At 35.5% G+C, this 20,996-nt stretch overlaps 2 protein-coding genes across 2 annotated transcripts; one reads left to right on the forward strand and one right to left on the reverse strand.

Moving 5' to 3' along the window:
- The first annotated feature begins 750 nt into the window (after positions 1-750).
- Positions 751-8,395, forward strand: LOC136834917 (cilia- and flagella-associated protein 157-like). Its single transcript, XM_067097757.1, has 8 exons — positions 751-892; positions 2,087-2,217; positions 3,184-3,274; positions 3,929-4,114; positions 4,509-4,751; positions 5,000-5,167; positions 5,895-6,077; positions 7,419-8,395. The coding sequence occupies exons 1-8, from the start codon at positions 770-772 to the stop codon at positions 7,707-7,709; spliced, it is 1,416 nt and encodes a 471-aa protein (XP_066953858.1). The 5' UTR covers positions 751-769; the 3' UTR covers positions 7,710-8,395.
- Positions 8,396-8,582: 187 nt separating this feature from the next.
- Positions 8,583-17,559, reverse strand: Cib2 (Calcium and integrin binding family member 2). The gene is made up of 6 exons (XM_067097768.1): positions 17,427-17,559; positions 16,719-16,753; positions 14,110-14,227; positions 11,193-11,340; positions 10,165-10,271; positions 8,583-9,699 (listed from the first exon to the last, which is right to left on the reverse strand). Exons 1-6 carry the CDS (start codon positions 17,475-17,477, stop codon positions 9,589-9,591), a joined length of 570 nt encoding a protein of 189 aa, XP_066953869.1. The 5' UTR covers positions 17,478-17,559; the 3' UTR covers positions 8,583-9,588.
- Between the last annotated feature and the right edge of the window lie 3,437 nt (positions 17,560-20,996).

Consider the following 20,996-nt stretch of genomic DNA (forward strand, 5'->3'; position numbering starts at 1 on the left):
TATATATATATATATATATATATATATATATATATATTATAATAGTCAATTTTATATGCTTTCCCTTTCCAGTGTTAACTGTCTATATATAGTATGTATTATATATTTATATTTATATATATATATATATATATATATATATATATATATATATATATATATATATATATATATATATATATATATATATATATATATATATATATATATATATATATAAGTGTAACAGCCACAATGCCCTCGCAATTTCTCGAATTCTTCTCGCTTTTTTGATACGCTTGTCACTACAAAGCCTTAAGATCCAAGTGCAAGAAATATGAAGAAACTATGATGTCCGGTAGCAAGAAGCGAGCCCGGGTTCCATAATCACAACTAGGTCACGTTGCCGACCTAGTTGTGATTATGGAACCCGGTGACAAGCTTATCCAAAAAAAAAGCACGAAGAATTCGATAAACTAAGTGGGCATTGTGGTTTTTATAATTATATATGTAACTGGTAAAAAGCGACCAGTAGATTCTACACACACACACACACACTCACACACACACACAGACACACACACACACACACACACACACACACATATATATATATATATATATATATATATATATATATATATATATATATATATATGTGTGTGTGTGTGTGTGTGTGTGTGTGTGTGTGTGTGTGAGTGTGTGTGTGTATCATGTATAGATCAATAGAAAGTGATAATCTTTTAATATCTCATCTAAAACAGTCTGAGAGTCAAGGGAAAGCAATAAGATGGGCGGTAAGAAAGGAGGGAAGAAGAAAGGGAAGAAGAAAGACAAAAAGTCTGAGGAGGATGAGAAACCCAAGGAAGAAATATCTGAGCTGGACAAGGCATATTACCTCAATCAAATTCAGGTATGCACGGACATTTGAAGTTATTTACTGTTTTTGTTTTGTTGATCTGTGTAGATTATAAGTCTTTTGAGTTTCTTGTACGGAAATTTACAGTTCTGGTTTTCCTTGGGCCATGCTTTGTCACTCAGAATTGACTTATTTAAACCTAATACTAAAAAAACTTTTGTAGAGTGCTATCTTTATCCAAGAGGAACGGAAAATGCCGCGAAGATCATTTGTGACAGGGTTTATGGCTTGAAATTGTTTTCAGTAATTGGCAATTGGGAAGAAATTGCCCTGGACTGAAGTCTTTAGAGACGGAGGGTCAGAGAGGATTGTGGAGCGCCGAATAGAAACAGTCTGATGCCCGATTCCACTCTTGTCGTAGCTCTTTTTCTATACATATACGTTGCCTTAACAGACTGGCATATTAATTACACTACCCTTCATCCCCATACATCTGACAACAATTGATATACCAAACAGTTCACTCCCATGATATATCCGTGTCTTTCCGCTGTTAAATGAACATTCATGGATGACCCTAAGTCATGGTTCCGCAAAGATGCTTATATCCTCTAGGAAATGTTTTAGATCTATATATGAATGGTGGGTAGAGTCCCCCCTGCGGAATTATTGCTTTCACCCTTGATTCTTTAGAAAAGAATAATAAGAAGCAAGTAGATGAAGCTTAGCCATGATGGGAGGAACAGGCTTGCTTGTTAAAGTGTGAAAATATATTTTTTCTTTTTTTCTTTTTTCTTTTTAACGTGCTTTTATTCCCATTTTTGTATGGGGTAAGCACGATGCCTTCTTGAATGTCATATAATACGGGAGTAGGAAGAAAATGATAACTTCATGATGGCGGACGTCTTAGGAAACATAACACATTGAAGAAAAGGAAGAAAATGACAAAACGTTGTAGTAGAGGAAAGACGTAACAAAACCGTGCAATGGGAGGATAACTAATTTCCGCTATATTCACTCTAGTCAGACGTGTAAGGAAAGAAGTGAACTTGTAGGAAATATGTCAGTCTGTACCATGCAGGTTTAGGCAAAGGAAAAGGGTCGTGCCTAAGAAAGAGATACTGTATTCCATGCAATATCTCTGGTGGAAGCCTCTCTGTGGGTGGTTGATGACTTGATGACTTGGCCATCCTTCTACATTTAATTTGTAACTTCTTTTAACTTCCACTTTTTTTCTGCAACGTCTAGTCCTTGGAAACCAAAGTGAAACGCTCTACCACAAGATGCCAGCAGCTAGATGATGCAGAGAGACATGCCAGAGCTCAATATGATAAGCTGCAGCAAGATAAGACGGATATCATCAAGTTTTTAAAAGACAGGTATGAGGCATTTGTATTATAAATTACTGAAGTTTTCCCTAATTCTTACTTCAGGGTAAGGTTTAAAATAATGGAGTTCTTATTCTGATGTGTTGTTTGCTCATCGACAAGAATTGGCAAAGCAAGAAATTTTTGTGTTTTAAGTAATGTCATCCATCAGTGTCAATTCCCTGCCCGCAACCGATTATTTTTTAGTACATTAATTGCTTGGTTCTTATTTTGTTACCAAATCCCGCCGGACCTGTTCCCTAGTCCCCTCGGAGGAGACTTCTTGACCTTATTCTCTCAGCTAAACTAGTAATGCTTTGTTGGATTTATATATCAATTATAAGACGAGGAAAAAAAACATTAGTTGGTGTAGACAGAATTTAAAATCCATAGTTGCTCTTGATCTTTTTACCATCTTAATATAAGTACACTTGAAGAAAATATTTGCTAAATTTATTGCATTTTTAAACAAAATATATTGCTTGGCTATGAGGTTAGAAGGCAAGGAGTAGTGGACGAAATCATTTAATTAAAGTTAGAAGTGCTTCATTACTATTACCGTGCTTAACATAAAATCATCATAGGTTCATCAACCTCTTCCATTCCTTTTACTGCACTGCCGTTCATATTTTCTTTCTTCCATCTTACTGTCCACCCTCTCCTAACAATTGATTCATAGTGCAACTGCGAGGTTTTCTTCCTGTTACACCTTTCAGACTATTTCACTGTCAATATCCGTTTCAGCGCTGAATGGCCTTAGTTGCCCCAGTGCTTGGCATGTATGCCTAAAATCTATAAATCAATGAATCAATCAATCATAGATTCATAGTCAAGAAGCCGTGAAATGTATATCGCTGAACGTGAAGATGGTGCGTGTTAAATAAAGAAGAAGAAAACACCTGTTTAGAGTATGATAAAATTTCGTAGCCTAAGTGTTTTGACTGGATGTTATCAGTTGCTTGTTTCGACCTCTGCAAGGCTGACAGCGCGAGGGGATGAAGTGGAGGAACTGAAAAGCAGGTTGGCTGGACTAGTGAAAGCCAAGCAGGCAGAGAAGGACCATTATGAGGTACGTGAGATTTTCATCAACTTCTAATCCAAAAGGGCAATTAGGTTGTTTCTAGGCTTTGTGATCTACTTGTCAGCGGCTTCCTAGAAGGAAGACCCGGGTTAGAATCACGGTCGAAGATGGAGCAATCTAGACATGCTCCATTGAAAGTCACTGTACTTCTGTTGACTTGATTAGTGAATTATTTACTGGTAGTTAGTAGACTGCTGTGTGTCGCAGCCAGTGGTTGGTGAAGGGTATGGCGTTTGAAGCATCCTGCTTCTTAGGTCTCTCAGTGATAGGATGAGGGTCTTAACCACTGACCAAAGATTACATGCTAGCGCATATACGAACACGCATGCGCACATACGCTTTTGGGGAGGGAATCAATTGCTCACGTAAGACTTTTACCTTAAGGGCTCAAAGACAATTAGCAATAGTTAATGCAGGTAATCTGCCTAGAAAGTTAGAAATTCAATTTAAGCAAGAAGCAGTAGACAGAAACAAAACTATATGCATAATTGCGTTCCATTTTGATCAACCTTGCTATGTTAGAGGTAAACTTACTGAGTGAACTGGGCAATATAATACATTCGATGAAGTATCGAAAAAATGCATCTACGTAGGCTGTTGTTATTATTGTTACTATAATTACTATTTATTATCATTATGCAGGATCGACTTGCCACTTTAGGTCGAGAGGCAGAGAACACTCGGCTGGACCTTAACGACCAGATCATAGCACTGACCCGGAAGTTGGAAAGTTTGGAAGAATTCAGACAACACAAAGAGGAACTTGAAGCAAAGCTCAAATCTCTTGAGGAAGAACTGGCTGAGAACAAGGCAAAGAATCAAGAAAAGGTGAGCCGGGTACTATTTTAATATGTTACTGTGATGTTAGATTATATTAATGTGGGTATCTGCTGGATTGGCAAATGTGGTGATAGCTTATAAGTGATAAGTGCATAATTAAAAAAAAAAAAAAAAAACACAAAATGAGGTATTTTCATCTTTGGTCACAATGTGATCTTTCTCTCCATCTCTCTCCCTCTCGTATGGGGCCGGAATTAGGAATGCCTTTTTAACGATTTTTGTGCGCGTGCGTGTGTGTGTGTGTGTGTGTGTGTGTGATACAGAAAGGTCCTTTGTAATAAGTCACATATTTCTTAACTATGATTTTACCCTCAGTAAGCACGAACATCTGACTTCATTGAGATTTCAAACTCTTTCTCTCTCTCGCGCCCTTCTTTGTCAGGTGAGCGTCTTGGAGAGGGCCTCTCTGATAGAGGCAGCCGCGATGAGGGCTGAGTTAGAGGCGCGAGTGACGAGAATCACGGAAGATCTGAGGAGGGCGGCTCAGAATGAGGTTCACTCCACCACTCGTAGAGCCCTACACGAAAACGAGGCCCTCACTCGTCAGCTGGAAGCTTTTAGGGAAAGACTCGCTGCTCTGAGAAGTGAAAATCAAGAGCTAAGAGAGAAAATGTCGGAGGCGCAGGTGGGTGCAAGTCCTCAGGAGATCTTACATATACAGTACATGTACTGGTAATAAACTCCCAATTTACCCTTGAACAAGAAAATGCAACTCAATATATGATTCCCATGATGCAGATACGATGTAATTCAAAAATAAATTAGAAATGGTTGTGATTTTTTACGGGAAAGGCAAAACTATTAGTATTTTAACAGCAAGAATAAATTTCACATAAACGTCTCTTTCATCCTGAAAAAAAAATTATCAAACAGGTTCGGGAGGGACTCCTGCAGGACACTCTGGCGCAGGTGACTGCACGAGGGGAAAGAAGAGGTCGTCTCCTGCAGGTGGTGACGCATCGAGCAGAGCAGCACTCGCATGTCTGGCGAGACTACGACCGACTTGCCCGAGAGAACGAACGCCTCCGGAGGGACTTGCAGGTAAGTCAAGCCTACCTGTCGCGTTCAAGATTTCAGATTTCAGGTTTATTTTTTTATTTTTTCACGTCTTGACTTTCACGTATTACTTCAAGAGATTGTTTCTTTTTTTTTTTTTTACCAAAGGAGAATGTTTTTTTAAGTTTAATAGTTTTATTTATGTTTTATAGTTTTATTACCAAAAAGACCCTAGAAAGAATATTACTGACGGGTTATTTCACCCAAACACTGCATATTAGTGCCATAAGTAAAATCAGCAATTACAAAAAAAAAAAAAGTGAAAAATGCGCAGAAGTTTCTTCAGCACAATCGAGTTTTCTGTACACCGTATAATCAAGGCCACCGAAAACAGATCTTTTTTTCGGTATTCTCGGTATGATACTGTATGAGAGCGGCCCATGAAACTTTAACCACGGCCCGGTGGTGGCCTGACATATATCGTTGCCAGACGCACGATTAAGCCTAAATTTAACCTTAAATAAAATTAAAAACTACTGAGGCTAGAGGGCTGCAATCTGGTATGTTTGATGACTGGAGGGTGGATGATCAACATACCAATTTGCAGCCCTCTAGCCTAAGTAGTTTTTAAGATCTGAGGGCGGACAGAAAAAAATGAGGCCAGAAAAAAGTGAGGACGGACAGACAAAGCCGGCACAATAGTTTTCTGTTTAGAAAACTGAAAATAAACCAGACACCAGTATACGAGATATTTTTACATTTTTTCACGCAGGTCATGCAAGCGCAACTAGATGCAAGCACGCAGGCAACATGCGAACTGCGCGAGAGAGCAGCTGAGAAGGACGTTGCCCTTGAGTTGACTGCCTCTCACCTTCGACAGGAGGATGCCGCTCGAAAGGGTCTACAGCAGACTGTAAAAGCAGCTCTGACCCTCCTTCACCACGCTGCTTTTCAGGTTCGTAAATACAATGTTAGTGTGACCACGGTCAAGTATTTCTGATAATGAATATCTTCCGCTATCTACTAATTATACGAAATTGTTTTCTCAGTAACCGTTTTGATGCTCAAGATCGCTGAGTAACTTCCAGCTTTTAAACGTAACGGAACTGATAAAAAGACAGGTGCATTTTTGTGGAATGTAAAAAATGTTACGCGATTTATAGATAATATTTGATATAAAGCGATTTACTTAAAAGAACAGGGCAGAATTGAAATGTATTCAAGAAGGGCCGAGAAAATTGAAATAACGTGGATTACAGCAAAAATTACAAAAAGGGAAAAATAGTAAAAATTAGAGAGTGATTAACAAAACTTATGTGAAAGTAAGAGTTCTAAATCATTATAGATCATTACAAAGAAGAACTCTCATGCCTCTTAAAGAAATTTAAAAAAAAATGGTTATGGAGTCCTTGCAATGTCAAAAGCAACGGAATGAGATGAGAGCTCAGAAAACATGAAATTCAAAATATCGTAGAATAGCGAATTCTTTAGAGGTTGAAATAAAAGTGTAAACTTGAAGCTCCAGGAAAAAGACAAAAGATTAGCTAAACGTACTTGAGGGAAATAACTCTCTCCAAGTATAATTCTATTAGTTAGTATTTTGGAGGAAAAAGGAAGACAAATAAGAGAGGTTTGGATTTGTTGCGCATTTCAGGACTAGGATGACTGAAGATGAGGACTTACGGAAATGAGAATAAGGAAGATGAGAAGGATGAAAATGGTAACGGACTGAAAATGAATGGAGGTTTCTGTAAATGGATGGATTGCAGTGTAAAAAGAAATTAATACCAGCTGCATAGACTTTTTCCGCACATATTAGAATACATGAATATGAAAATATGGTATATGTATGTATGTATGTATATGTGTATATATATATATATATATATATATATATATATATATATATATATATATATATATATATATATATATATATATATATATATATGGAGTAAACAAAGTTCTGCTTCCTAAAACCTATACTGTTCTCCCAGTTCCTCGTTGGAAGGGTCGGTATCGTTTTCGGCTAGCACTCTGCTGGGCCCGCGTTCGAGTCTCCGGCCGGCCAATGAAGATTTAGAGGAATTTATTTCTGGTAACAGAAATTCATTTCTCGCTATAATGTGGTTCGGATTCCACAATAAGCTGTAGGTCCCGTTGCTAGGTAACCAGTTGGTTCTTAGCCACGTAAAATAAGTCTAATCCTTCGGGCCAGCCCTAGGAGAGCTGTTAATCAGCTCAGTGGTCTGGTTAAACTAAGGTATACTTAACTTTATACTGTTCTCCAACACAGGAAGGCAAACCAGACGACGCAGACAACCAAGCAGCCATCCTTCTACAGCTCGTGAACTTGCTTACAGCAGCTGAAAGAATTCATATCCAAGGAGTTACATCTGAACAACAGCCAGACACCATCGCAGTCTCTGCACCGGAAGAGGAACCCAGAAAACCTGAAGGAGACGCAGGGTCTGGACAAGTCAAGTACCACGCTGGGGATCTGGGACTCCTGCCACGTCCGCAGACGAGGAAAACTAAGCAACATTCCTCGTCCGCTGCAAATGACAAATCACAGTCTTCAGATTAAATGAGTCAGTGCCTTTTTGAATAAAGTACCTCACATATTTATGCACAGACTACACACTAGCACTACGAATAAGCTTTGGAAAGAAAATTATAATGGGATTTTATAAATATTGACATTAGGGCTATCAAACAGTCATACCCTTCAGCCCATGATATGTGTTAGCAAATTTGCAAGATGTTGAAAAAATAGATACAAAACTGAAAACCTGTTTAATAGCTTGGTACAGCTTGGTACAACTCCATTAGATGGATGTTGAAAAAATAGATACAAAACTGAAAACCTGTTTAATAGCTTGGTACAACTTGGTATAACTCCATTAGATGGTCTTTGACCACTGTCTCAGGTATTGATTACTTCTTCAAATTCTTTCCTAGTTCATACACATTTAAATCAATTTCAAATGAGCCGAGGACTTTTTAGTAATGTAATTGCAGTTTTTAAACGAACAAATAAAAATAAAAAACAAAATATTGGACATATAAACGCTGCAAAATGCTGCATCAAGAAATACATCTGAAACTGTATATCTTGTATTGTAGTGTCTTGTCTGAACCAATACTGATGTACTTGTGGAATTTAATAATAATAATAATAATAATAATAATAATAATAATAATAATAATAATAATAATAATAATAATAATGATAAATTATTTGTCAGTTTACAACGCCTTCAAAGACCTTTGATACGGATGTGAGGATAAATTCTAGTCCTCGTAGAATGAAAATGAAATCAGTATTTCAACAGAATTTTTTCAGCACAAAATAATTTGCAAAATAAATAAATTTAAAAACCGATTTTGATGATTTATTTACACCAGTTGTTAACTTCTAGCTCAGTGATATCAATAAGTAAAAAAATAAAACATCTGCCTTCCATAAAAGCATTTATTAGGATGTAAGATTCACTATCAGCTAAGAAATACAAATGTATCTGTAAATGCTAAACCTTCCTCCTTCTACTATAGATTAGAAGACCGGGAAAGGTTTGAATGATGTGAAAGAAACAGAAAATTCAGCATTTGATCAAGTGTGAATATTTCATGAATAAAAGTGCACAATCCCAGTTTATTCTTCTTTCACTTTAACCTGATACGCCAAAGTGGACGATGATTTTGTTACAGACTCAAGTTTCAGTTTCACTGTGCATCGTAATTTCCTCTGAGTAATTGTTATTTCTTCCAAGTAGCAGAGGGCTACGTTTAGTCAACCAAACTTTGTCCGGGCAACTAACCTTTATGTTTTATTCAGGACTCCAAAACTGTTCTTGATCACCAAAAGTTTTGTTACTTGTCATCTCAAAATACCCAGAAGATTGTTATCCTAAACCAAAGGCCAAGAAATTGATAAACAATTGATATTATAGTAAAAAGCAATTAAAAGTTTTCTCAAAATTATTCCGATAAAAATAACAAAGAAAGGAGTACCAAACAGAAAACAGACATCTACTGGCAGGCCTGTAAAAGTGAAATGTAAACAAAAAAAAAAAAATCAATAAATTGTATTTTTTCTTCATATTACCACGGGGGTTGCCAAATTGGGGTAGGTTGAAGGTCACTTGGCCGAGCCACTGAATATTGATAAGGGAAATATGGAAAAGGTGTAATAAATTTTGTCCACTTTCCCCTCTTAAATCCTGAATACTCTCTCACGTCTTACGATATATCGATTAACATGCATGCAACTGATTCTACATAACCTGTCTCCTACTGATAGAAAGTAGCTATGAGAAAATGTTATTGGAATTCCTAAATTAAACTCTCTCTCTCTCTCTCTCTCTCTCTCTCTCTCTCTCTCTCTCTCTCTCTCTCTCTCTCTCTCTCTCTCTCTCTCTCTCTGTTTTGGGTAACGTCTTTGAATGCGTATCAGTGGAATTATCTTAAATTCTGATGTGGAAGTTGGGCACGAAGTCAGGGCTCTTCAAAATGACATGAGTGAACTCAGACTGGGAAAGCTGTCCATCACAATCGACGTCCGCCTCCTCTAATACCTGCAGGGAGGAGAAATGAAAGTACAAAATAATTCATCATTTGTAGCTCTTCAGATATAATGTTTATTAATAACTATAGCAATTTCAGTGTTCAGATTTTCGTTGTTAATTTTATTTTTATTTCATACTTTGTTCTCAATATCAAAAGGCTCAGTAAATCCTTTTAGTCAGCAAGCAGCTGCCATAGGTCTTTTGCTAAGGAATATCTTAGCTTTGCCAATGAATTTGTAATACAGGACTATGATGTTGCTGTTTTAGATTAAGACAGCTGTTGCTGACATAGGCCTTTGCTCCTAGATCAGCCTGTTTTACATTGGACTAATTTTTCCGTCCACATATCCTAATATGATTGCAGCTCTTCATACATAACTATGAAGAGCTGTAATCATATTAGGAGGTGTGGACGGAAAAATGAGTCTAATTTAAAACAAGGATTATGATTAGCTGACAGGTCAGGTCTCATACCTTTGCCACGATGGTAGTATATTCGTCGGGGGTCAACATATCATGAGTCAGATGCTTGACCGCCTGAAGCAGGTCATCTTCTCCAATGAACCCGTCACCATCAAAATCTATAAAAGTAAAAAACAAATGACTGAAGATTATGTACAAAACAGAGTTCTCTTTTTTTCATGCAAGGGCTGTTGGTTAAAGAGAAGATAGAAGTTAAGAAAAAAGTAAGGCAGGAGAGGGCAGGGATGGCCCGACTGGTGGGAGGTGGGGCGTGGTTATCCCCCTTCATTGTTGATTTTGAGTTGGTAAAAAATGGACAGTATTTGTTGTTTAAAATTGTATAGAAAATTTTCACTCCAATGAATCCTCATATTATTTATTCATCACACTGAAATTAATTCTTTATTTTTGTTTTGTTTCTTCTTCCCCTTCAGCTTGGCACTTTTTCTTTTTTTCAGATTAATAAACTATAGTCTCTATTTTCTTTGCATTACAAAAAACTCTCGAGGAAAAATATTGTTGTTGTATACAAAATAAAAAATAATCATTAGAAATTTGGTTTGTATATATAACATTACCTTTATGATATATATTGTATCTAGTTCAACTTGGTCAAAATTACTAAGTTGGTCAAAATTGTCTTTACCCCCCTCAGTCAGATGGTCCGCAAGCCATCCCTGGGAGAAGGGAGATATAAAAGAGAATATCCATTAATGGAAAGAAAGTCATAGAATATAACCCGGAGACTGCTGATGCCCACAACATTGGCTGAATTACCAACCATTTGCCTCTTCCTAACAGTCAGCCAATAATGATTTTATTTCAACATTCATTTTCAACGCATTTGAAAATGTAAAAAAAAAAAAGAAATGGAAAGTACTTTAGAAAAGCATTCGTTATTCAGGCTAAACTACACCTGAGATGACTACCAGAAAGAAGCATACGTAAATTTGTTTATTGTATATAATTATGCACTAAACACACAAAAATACACACACACACACACACACACGAGATTCTTCAAAGAAACTGTATCTTACCATAGACGCGAAAAGCGTAAGCTGCCTTGATTTCCCTCGGTGCATGTTCGCTGAAGACAGAAAACATTTCCAAAAACTGGTTAAGCGTAAGGGAAGCTGAGCCGTCTGTGCTGAACACTTCGCAAACACGTCTTCGGAAAGGATTCTCCTGGAAAGCATAAAGTAAACAGAAAATGAGGAAAAAACTATTTTATTTTCGTCATTTTTTAAAATACAAATTAAAAAATTCGCATGCTGAATATCTGAGAATCAAATAAACGGAAATTGCATACGAATGTAAGAGTGTACAAAAGGCCTGTACGATCTGTATTTCTATAAGGACGTGAATCCTGATACGACAATGAAACTATGTCTTTTACATATAGTTTCATTGTCAATTTGAGAATAAAACTTTCAGAAGGCAATTGACTCAGAATTAGAAATGATACCAACAAGGGAAATTACGGAAGTTCTTTATGTAGATAACCATTAAAGAGAGATGAAAGTGCTTAGAATTGTTATTGGCAAAATCCGTTGGAGAATATATTAGTACGTGATAGTGTCGGCTAGTCTTCTATGGACCAGAACAGTTGGAAGGCCTGGACATACTAAGAAGAGAACTATGAGCTTCGAGGATGAAGATGAGTGAGGATATTCGTGAAACATAAAGTACAGGAAAGACATGAGCGGCGGAATTTCAGAGACCCTTTGCGTCACGCGTCATTGAAGACAATGGTGATTTTCGTCCTGGAGCGTCATTGGGTACCAAGTGATCACCCTAAGGGCAAAAGAGGACTTTCACGAAAGTTCATTGTATGAAATGTAGCTAATGTCATTCACTTCAAGGTGGAAATGTTTCTCTTTTGGAATGTTTCACGGAAATTTATCTGATTAAAGCACTAACAATGGAATGAAATCATATACGTATCTCTCTCTCTCTCTCTCTCTCTCTCTCTCTCTCTCTCTCTCTCTCTCTCTCTCTCTCTCTCTCTCTCTATATATATATATATATATATATATATATATATATATATATATATATATATATATATATATATATATATATATATATATATATATATATATATTATATATATATATATATATTTGTACATACACATATATATATATATATATAGTATATATATATATATATATATATATATATATATATATATATATATATATATATATATATATATATATAGTTGATATAGTTCACCAGTTAATAAAAATTATATATATATATATATATATATATATATATATATATATATATATATATATATATAGTTGATATAAAGTTAATAAAAATCATATATGTAAGTGAATACGTTGCAAAGTTGCAAAATATTACTCCAGTAGAGTTAGATGTTTATCTGTATTTTGCTTGTATGTTTGCATTACTATGACACTACGCAGTGTCATTCAAGCAGGATAACTTAATTCAAAGATTAATGAAAGCAGCCCTTTCAATTTTGTCAGGTCAAGATGCTTCTTTTCTTACACATGAATCCATAATGTTTACAAATCTCGATGAGGAATAAATAAAATGATTTTAGCTATAACAAGACTGTTGTCACAGGAAGCCAGTCACAGAAGGGAATGATTATTTTCCTTCAAATAGACAGCTCGACCTTTTCATCAAATGGATGACGGAAGGCCTTTATCCTTTTTTTTTTTTTTAATTCTGTTTGCTCAGCAGCAATATCCTTTCCCGATAAGGGAATTATTATCTCTTTTCTAACGAAAGGAGAGAAGCAAATTCCTCTGGTGTTTCTAAAAACATTAGGATGGTTCTGGAATTACCTGAAAAAGATGTACATTATTTTCTTCCACACTTTAAAGATACTGTCAGACTGAACGATTCCCGATTGTACAAAGTTTCAAAATATTTTAACAAGAAAAACTCCCGTTCTGTATTTCATCAATGAGCGAAATTGCAGCTCCTACTAAGATCAAAGGCCTGATGTGAACCGTTACTGAGGAATTCTGAAGACGAAAGACAAGGAAACTTGGCTATGGATGAGACTCACTAAAAGGTCTCATGCTGCAATACGTAATGTTAAAGGGTCACTACGTCGTGAGTCATGTCCGTTCACAGTCAGCCGCACTCTCTTATTATCAGCTGGTTCTTCTTTGTATTTTTGAACAATGCATTCTGGTAACTGATCTTGAGTATGGTTCGTCATAATTTTGCTTTTAAGTACTCAAACCAAAATGCAATGAACGTTCAAGTTTCAGATTAAAGTTCAGAGGCCTTTCATCCTAGCATATAGATAAGCTGCGATATCGCTCGCTGATAAATTTAATACAGCAGTTTTTCTTGTTAATATATCTTGAAACTTTGCACACTCAGGAAGTGTTCATTCAAAGACAGTATCCTCAAAAATAAATAGAAAATTAAATATAGCTTTTTCAACTAATTCCGGTACAAACCTAATATTTTAAGAAACGCCAGAGGACTCTGACTCTTTTCTCACATTACTCTTTATCCAGAAATCTAATTCTTTCTAATTCAGTTTGGTTCTGTATTTTTCTTTTCATTTGTTTTTGCCTTCGATGTCAAATTGTGTTAACATCATAACTGTTTTGTGTCTAAATGCGATCATCTTCCATTGCCAGATATCCTTCCCCAACTAATTTTAATCTAGCCAAAAACTTTACATCACTTTTATCGATCAAATTGTATAAAAACACGCACACACACACACACACATATATATATATATATATATATATATATATATATATATATATATATATATATATATATATATATATATGTATACGTGACATGAAATGAAACTCATTGCTCAAATGAAACTTTGCTGTGATTATTGCTTGATTTAGAAGACATTTCCCCAGCCCAGGCCGTCATACCATCATCCCCCATCTGCCGAATGAGAGGCAGAAAATGAAATTCAGCGACCGTTACCTTGAGCTCCGTCAGAGTATCCAAAGCTTGATATGGAACAGTGAATGTGGATGCACAGTCCGCACTGATGACTATTGGTAGCGCTCCTTGACTCACGCTGCGGAACATCCGTTCCGCCCTTTGGAGAAATTGAAAGGGAAAACATCAGTCTCGTATTGTCGTAAAGTTATACCATGACACTGTCATGGAAAGAAAATGTGATCTTTATTTACATGCTTTATATGTTTATGAATGTTAATTCCAGGTTAGAGTGGGAGCAAAGTGGCTACAAAGTGAGAAGAAACAGAAGTCAATTGCACGGAATTTTGTAATGGTAATCCTGTTGCATTGACAGCATTGGATTTATTTGTTCACGTTTCTTTGAAATACATTTGTCGCACCTTGGAAACTGTCGGGAATGACGTGATATGGACATTAAACATTTCATCTGTTACTAAAATGAGTGTACAAAACTAATACACCTAGATCCAAGTGCAACGTTTGACATAGTAGTACATGATTTTATGATTTAAAAGATTTCAAAAGGGTCGTTATTAAAGACTGTGCACTGGAGTGGCTTAAGAACTACATTTTTATTATAATTATTAAAGTAAAAATTAAAAGCTGTAAGTCTACATTAAAAAAACTCAGGAGTAACACCACGGGCAGTGTCCTAGGACTAACACTGTTTAGTTTAGAAACTATTTCATAAAAGAAAAAAATAGGTTACGTGTTCTTAAACGATAGACAGTATTGTCTGATTATGGACAATAAAAGAAGTATTGTGACCCAAATAGAGAAGGATGTGAAGAGTTGGATGAAGGAAAATTGACTGAAACTAAATGAAGATAAAATATTAAAAGAGAGAGCAAAAAAGCGCCTTATCAAAATAGTAATAAGTAGTATGTTCGCGGACCACAAACATGAATTATTATACGCAGAAACAGGCAAATATACATTAACGGAGTCGCGGAATAACAAGTTATTCATGAAAACTGTCAATTTTAACTGAGAAATAAATGGAGCTCGCCTGAAGAACTAAAAAGGGAGAGAGAGAGAGAGAGATAGAGAGAGAAAGAGAGAAACAAGGATGACGATAACGAGAGTTTTGGTCTTTCGGGTATACTGATGAAATACAAGCGAGCTGGGGATAGGATAAACAATTTTGTTGTTGCAGCTAAATACTGGAATATTTTAATGAAAGTGATATGTACCACTTTAGCGATGCCGCTGTAAATAAACACATAGGTAAAGGGGAAAACATCATAACGTCATACTAAAATGAAGAACTAACTACGCACAGATATCAACGCTATATTGCTAGTTCAATTTCATAAGTAAATGACCACTAAAAACACGGATTTCATACCCACTATCATTTATTAATATTAACAAGTGATAAAATAAAGAAACAAATACAGTCACTGAATCAAATGAAAATACCATCTATTCACCAAAAAGTGGTACAGAAAATTATTCCGAGAGAGAGAGAGAGAGAGAGAGAGAGAGAGAGAGAGAGAGAGAGAGAGAGAGAGAGAGAGAGAGAGAGGGTCGTGACGGGCGTGGCCATCCAGTGCACTTAACTTATTAACGTTGTTAGAGAGAGCAGTATGAGTGAAGGCATTCCATTCTCCTCTTCACAGTAAAAAAATATAAAGCTTCCGTGCTGATGCAAGAGCATGGAGGTAGCCTGATATGTGTTATATATATATATATATATATATATATATATATATATATATATATATATATATATATATATATATATATATATATATATATATATATTATATATATATATATATATATATATATATATATATATATATATATATATATATATATATATATATATATATATATATATATATATATATACATAGATATACGTTTGTTTCCATATTGTGAATTTGACCGCAAATTATTTGTGAAAAAATGTTATTTATTCAGTCTTTATTTTATTTCTGTTCATTTGGTCAGAAATTACATACCTCAGAAGAGCCATTCTTTATTAAATATAATACTTAGTGCAGCTTTGTGAGATTACTCATTTAAGTAATAAGGTAAGACCACTTGATCACATATTACGCACTCCTACATAACAATTATATGGACAGTTTCTGTTGCAGGTGCTGTATGTACAAAATTTTTATTTACACAAGTCTCTTGATCTACTGGGTATGTTCACAATGAAGAGGTTAGGCTGAGCGTTTGTTCGAAATTCGGGTTTTCTTCTCCCACAGCTACGGAAATTGACGCAACAGGCGACGTGACTTTAACCCGAGTTGCGTGTTGGGAGTTCCACTCTACATGGTGGCAAATCATTCGGGCCCATTTTCATTTTATACAGCATGAAGTCCTTCCACTTCTAATGTCATATCCGTCCAACAGATCACAACTAGATTGCTCACTAATCTGTTTTTTCTTCTTCTGTGGCGATGTCAGCATGAAATTATTTCCTTAATTTCATATGATTTAAAATGGCTACACTAAATCAGCATTTATCTGTTTACCTGTACCTCTATAATATTCTGCAGTGACTTAGTATAATTTCATTAGAGAAATTCAAATTGACGAATACATAAATTAATGCATATACCACAGAAAAGGAAGCTGACTTAACGACTTACCGTAAAATGTTATTCCTTGTTAGAAATGTACAGGCCTGGGGAGGGAAAGTGTGAGGGAATTGAACTTCGCTGCAAGTAATGTTGCAATGATTTGAGGTAACCAAAGCTTTTATGAATTAGACAGCATAATCAATTGCAGAAGGTGAAGTGAAGTAATGGCAGTTGTGTGATACTTGGCTGTAATCTAGAAATTTTTTAACCAAATGATGTATATTTTCTGTTTAAATGATAACAGCTTAAAATGAACGAACGAAAATAGAAAAAAAAAATAGTTCCCTTCCCTTCTTTTCCACGTACACCTTCATTTATTGTTGTCGAGTATAATCAAAATGATTCAAAGCATTCTGTCCCATTATAATATTGATAACCTATTTTCTTATATTAATTTTTGTATCCCACTCAGGAGCTTTGGTTTTCAAGTCAATGAAATCATTAGAATCCCTCAACAGATGACGACTAAAGCTGTGTCTCTCGATGCTTTTAATATTTCAGTTAATAATTAGGGGAATAAAAACAAATAGCTTAAATATTAGAGAACGATTTTAAAGAACTAACCGCTGGAAGTCGCTCAGTTAAAAGAGCAACAAGCAAACATGAAAATATGTCAGCATAAAAGATCTCAAGCTACAATTTTTGTGTCCAACCAAACAGTAGAGTTAGAATCGCTATGTATCAAAACTCCAAACGTCTTTAAATTGTCACCTATACCTGGTACTCTTCGATTTGATCCTCAGACAAAGCAGCGATTTTATTTCCCATGATGGCCTACGTTCTGCCTGAACTATAGTGTCAGCTGTGAAGGCCTTTAGCACGCACAGTAAACAGCAACGTCCACCGCAAGACTGGCACGCACCTTTGAAAGGAGAGCCAAAGAGGAACTTTGTGTGTGTGTGTGTGTGTGTGTGTGTGTGTGTGTGTGTGTGTAAGAGAGAAATAGAGAGAGAGATATGGGGGTAGGGAGACTTGGGGCTACTTGGGGAACGTCCATGACCATTGTCCAAAAAATCTGTGTGCGTATACAGAGAAGAACTTTTGCTCATTGCACACACGCTATATATATATATATATATATATATATATATATATATATATATATATATATATATATATATATATATATATATACTATTTATCACATCATTTGATTCATATACAATCAGAAATTTTCACTCTATCGTGAAATAATATATATTCATATACCGAAGGGGAATTTTGTTGATAATTCCAGCGACGGACGAGGAATCATCACGAGTGACGCACCAACGAAATATTTCGTTAGTGCGTCACTGTAGTCCTGATTGGTCGCTGGTTCGATCCCACGGGACGGTGGACTTATTATCAATTAAAATTCCCGACATTTGATATTAAAGACGTTTGTAGCTTGATTGTATATATATATATGATTGTATATATATATATATATATATATATATATACATATATATGACATTTTTTTTTATCACATCGTGATTTATATACAATCGGTGATATATATTCCTGATGGATTTGATATTAAGCGATATGATTATATATATATATATATATATATATATATATATATATATATATATATACATATACATGTGTGTGTGTGTGCTTGTGTGTGTTTGAGTGTGTGGATGTAAGCGTAGGTGGGCAAGTTATTAATTAACAGATTTAGTGGTTTAGCAGGTTATGAATGAATAACGCAATCATTGCCTAAGATTTATCTGAAACCTTGCTTTAAAAATCAAGTATAGGAATTTAGAAAACATTCGATTTTTCAATCTATTTGAGTTGTGCGTGCGTGTTGGAGTACTAAGCCCACGTCACATATTACATGGTCATTTAATTTCTTATAGTTTGTGAACGCTAGAATCCCGTATGTTCTAATCACTATCATTGCCTCTACTGTTCAATTTTTGAAATCTTTCTTGCGAGCCAAGGGTACCAGTTAATTGTTGACACATTTATCTTATCTTGATAATGCAAAGGCTTCCGGAGCAGCATGATTACACTTCAGCTGGCATCTTTATTTAAGTATGCTTTTGAATGTCTTATGAGCTGCTAGAATGAAAATTTCTCTTTGTGCCTTTCTTTCTGGTTATTCACATCCACACCGAATGCCCCCAACCCCAACCCTGTTTGCGTAATCCTCAGATTAAAAATGTCCATTCTTAAATGCTTCCGTATAATAATACGATTAGACCTGTTTCTCTGATTAAACGACCGTTAACATATGCCTCGCTTAGAATATTTGACATATTTTCTTCTTTGGAGCTCAGCCTTCAAAAACTTGCATCCGTTGTCTTTTTAGTTTGATAACAGTTTTCATTTATGTCCCGAGGACGGTCTATTTCTCTTCTGTCCGGGGGAAATCTTACATTTAAAATTCAGGCGTACGTCTTTCATCTGAAATTGATGAGAACTTCGAAATCTGTACATTTAAGCTGAAAATTTCCATACAAAATAAATCAACAACGAACTCTTGCTACATTATTATTCATTCACTTGCGTCTTTCATATAAGAACAGATCACGATTTCTGTATTTACTGTACTTTGCTTTGTAGCTCAGGATAAAAGAAAAATTTTTTTCCTTTTGCTTCATCATTATTTCTTATTTGAAGGGCACTGTTTTCAATTTAGATTTACATTGGGTTTTCATAAAGTACGGTAAGGTCAACTTTTAACCTTAAAATTTCGCACAGAGAGAGAGAGAGAGAGAGAGAGAGAGAGAGAGAGAGAGAGAGAGAGAGAGAGAGAGAGAGAGAGAGAGAGAGATGGGGACGGGGGTCAAGAAGAGATTGTTAAATCATCTGACAAGGAACACAGTGTTACTCATGGAAGAGATACTGAGTATATATCAAACAAATCTGCTCTTATCGATTATTCTAACGATTCACTGGTCTACGTATTGTATGTTGACTGAGTTGCTTAATTTATATACCGACTTCCAAACAAGCTGTTTCATATCTTATGCTCTTCTTATCTTGAAATATTCTTAAAGAAGCATCTTTTTAGCATAATTTTTTAATGTTTCCCACTAGTATTTATAAAATGTAAGGCATGAACAATTTAGCCTTAAAAAGTAAATGATACAGTAGTATTTACCGATAATGTGCATTTCTTCGTAGGCTACAAGTAGTGTTTGCTACACTGTAGTTTCCAAACCATACTGGCATTCTGTTTCCGACAGACAGGCACCACTTGTTTATGTTAATCTGATTCCATAAGTATTGCTAACTATACTTTATCAAAATTTCCACCTATGTAACTTTCTAACCAATTCTGTATTGTGGTAATAATTAATATGCTTTATCTTATGATTTTTGAGACTGGCTCTAGTTCTTTTGAGCAGATTGCAGGACTGTTTTATTCTTCAAACTTATTCTTCAGAATATAGGGTGTCGGACAAACTTGAAAAGTTCAAGCCCACACAAATATTATGTAAACTTGGGGTTCAAAGATTAAGAAACTAGTTTTTTCTGAATTTCGCTAATAGGATCAGTATTCTGCCATTGTATTCTTACGACTTACAGGTTTTTTAAAAGAGTAATTTGTGGTGATTACGCCATATATCAACGGAAATCCAGCCCATTGCTTTATATAATTAAAACATTTTATGTTGAAAACAAAAAAATTATTTTGCCTGCACTCACATATTGGTAACAAGGGGTCTGGCTTAGGCTTAATTGCATTTATACGCCTCTTTGTGCTTTCAAAGGATCTGCCCATTGTGCACCATCTGATAAACTCCAATAGAAAGCCCTTTGAGGCACACATGAATGTTGTTATAATGTTAAGCACGTAAGATACACCAAACTGGCTTGGACTACGGAGGACTGCCAGTTTTACTTTGCTGATTTTCCCCTTTCAAAACGTTATATTATTAATTTTGCTTTGCATTGTCGCATAAAAGTTGAAATTTGTTGCTTACGGATTAACTTAATTGAACGCGAAAATACCCGCAGTTTCCATAAATATTCTGAGGACAAAAAGTATTTTGAACATCGAATCATAAAGTCAGTTATAACACGTCCTCATTGGTTCGCAGCAGCGTTTGTCTTCTACAAAAGAGAGTTCCTGGAAACCAGTCTTCAGTTATTCAAGCAACATGACTCTGTTAGCATCAGAATACAGACATACCTGACTGGACATGGTCCTTTTTTCCAACAGGTGACCCAATTAAACCTACCTAAAAGAATCTCCCCTAATTCAACCAAAGCACAAGCTAATGTGGGTTAAATCAATCAACGTCTTAACCTCCATTCACCGCAAGACTAGCAATTGAACCACCA

This window comes from Macrobrachium rosenbergii, chromosome 4, assembly GCF_040412425.1.
Source record: "Macrobrachium rosenbergii isolate ZJJX-2024 chromosome 4, ASM4041242v1, whole genome shotgun sequence".
In the NCBI taxonomy this organism is placed as follows: Eukaryota; Metazoa; Arthropoda; class Malacostraca; order Decapoda; family Palaemonidae; genus Macrobrachium; species Macrobrachium rosenbergii.

Bases quoted from the DNA above. Each gene is read 5' to 3' on its own strand.
- Cib2 (XM_067097768.1), bottom strand. From the start codon at position 17,477: ATGGGAAATAAAATCGCTGCTTTGTCTGAGGATCAAATCGAAGAGTAC. The intron at 16,754-17,426 runs GTATAGGTGACA...TTCCCTCCCCAG, and splicing joins ATCAAATCGAAGAGTACCAG to GCCTGTACATTTCTAACAAG. The intron at 11,341-14,109 runs GTAACGGTCGCT...TATGCTTTCCAG, and splicing joins ATACTCTGACGGAGCTCAAG to GAGAATCCTTTCCGAAGACG.
- LOC136834917 (XM_067097757.1), top strand. From the start codon at position 770: ATGGGCGGTAAGAAAGGAGGGAAGAAGAAAGGGAAGAAGAAAGACAAA. The intron at 2,218-3,183 runs GTATGAGGCATT...GACCTCTGCAAG, and splicing joins ATCAAGTTTTTAAAAGACAG to GCTGACAGCGCGAGGGGATG. The intron at 4,752-4,999 runs GTGGGTGCAAGT...ATTATCAAACAG, and splicing joins AGAAAATGTCGGAGGCGCAG to GTTCGGGAGGGACTCCTGCA.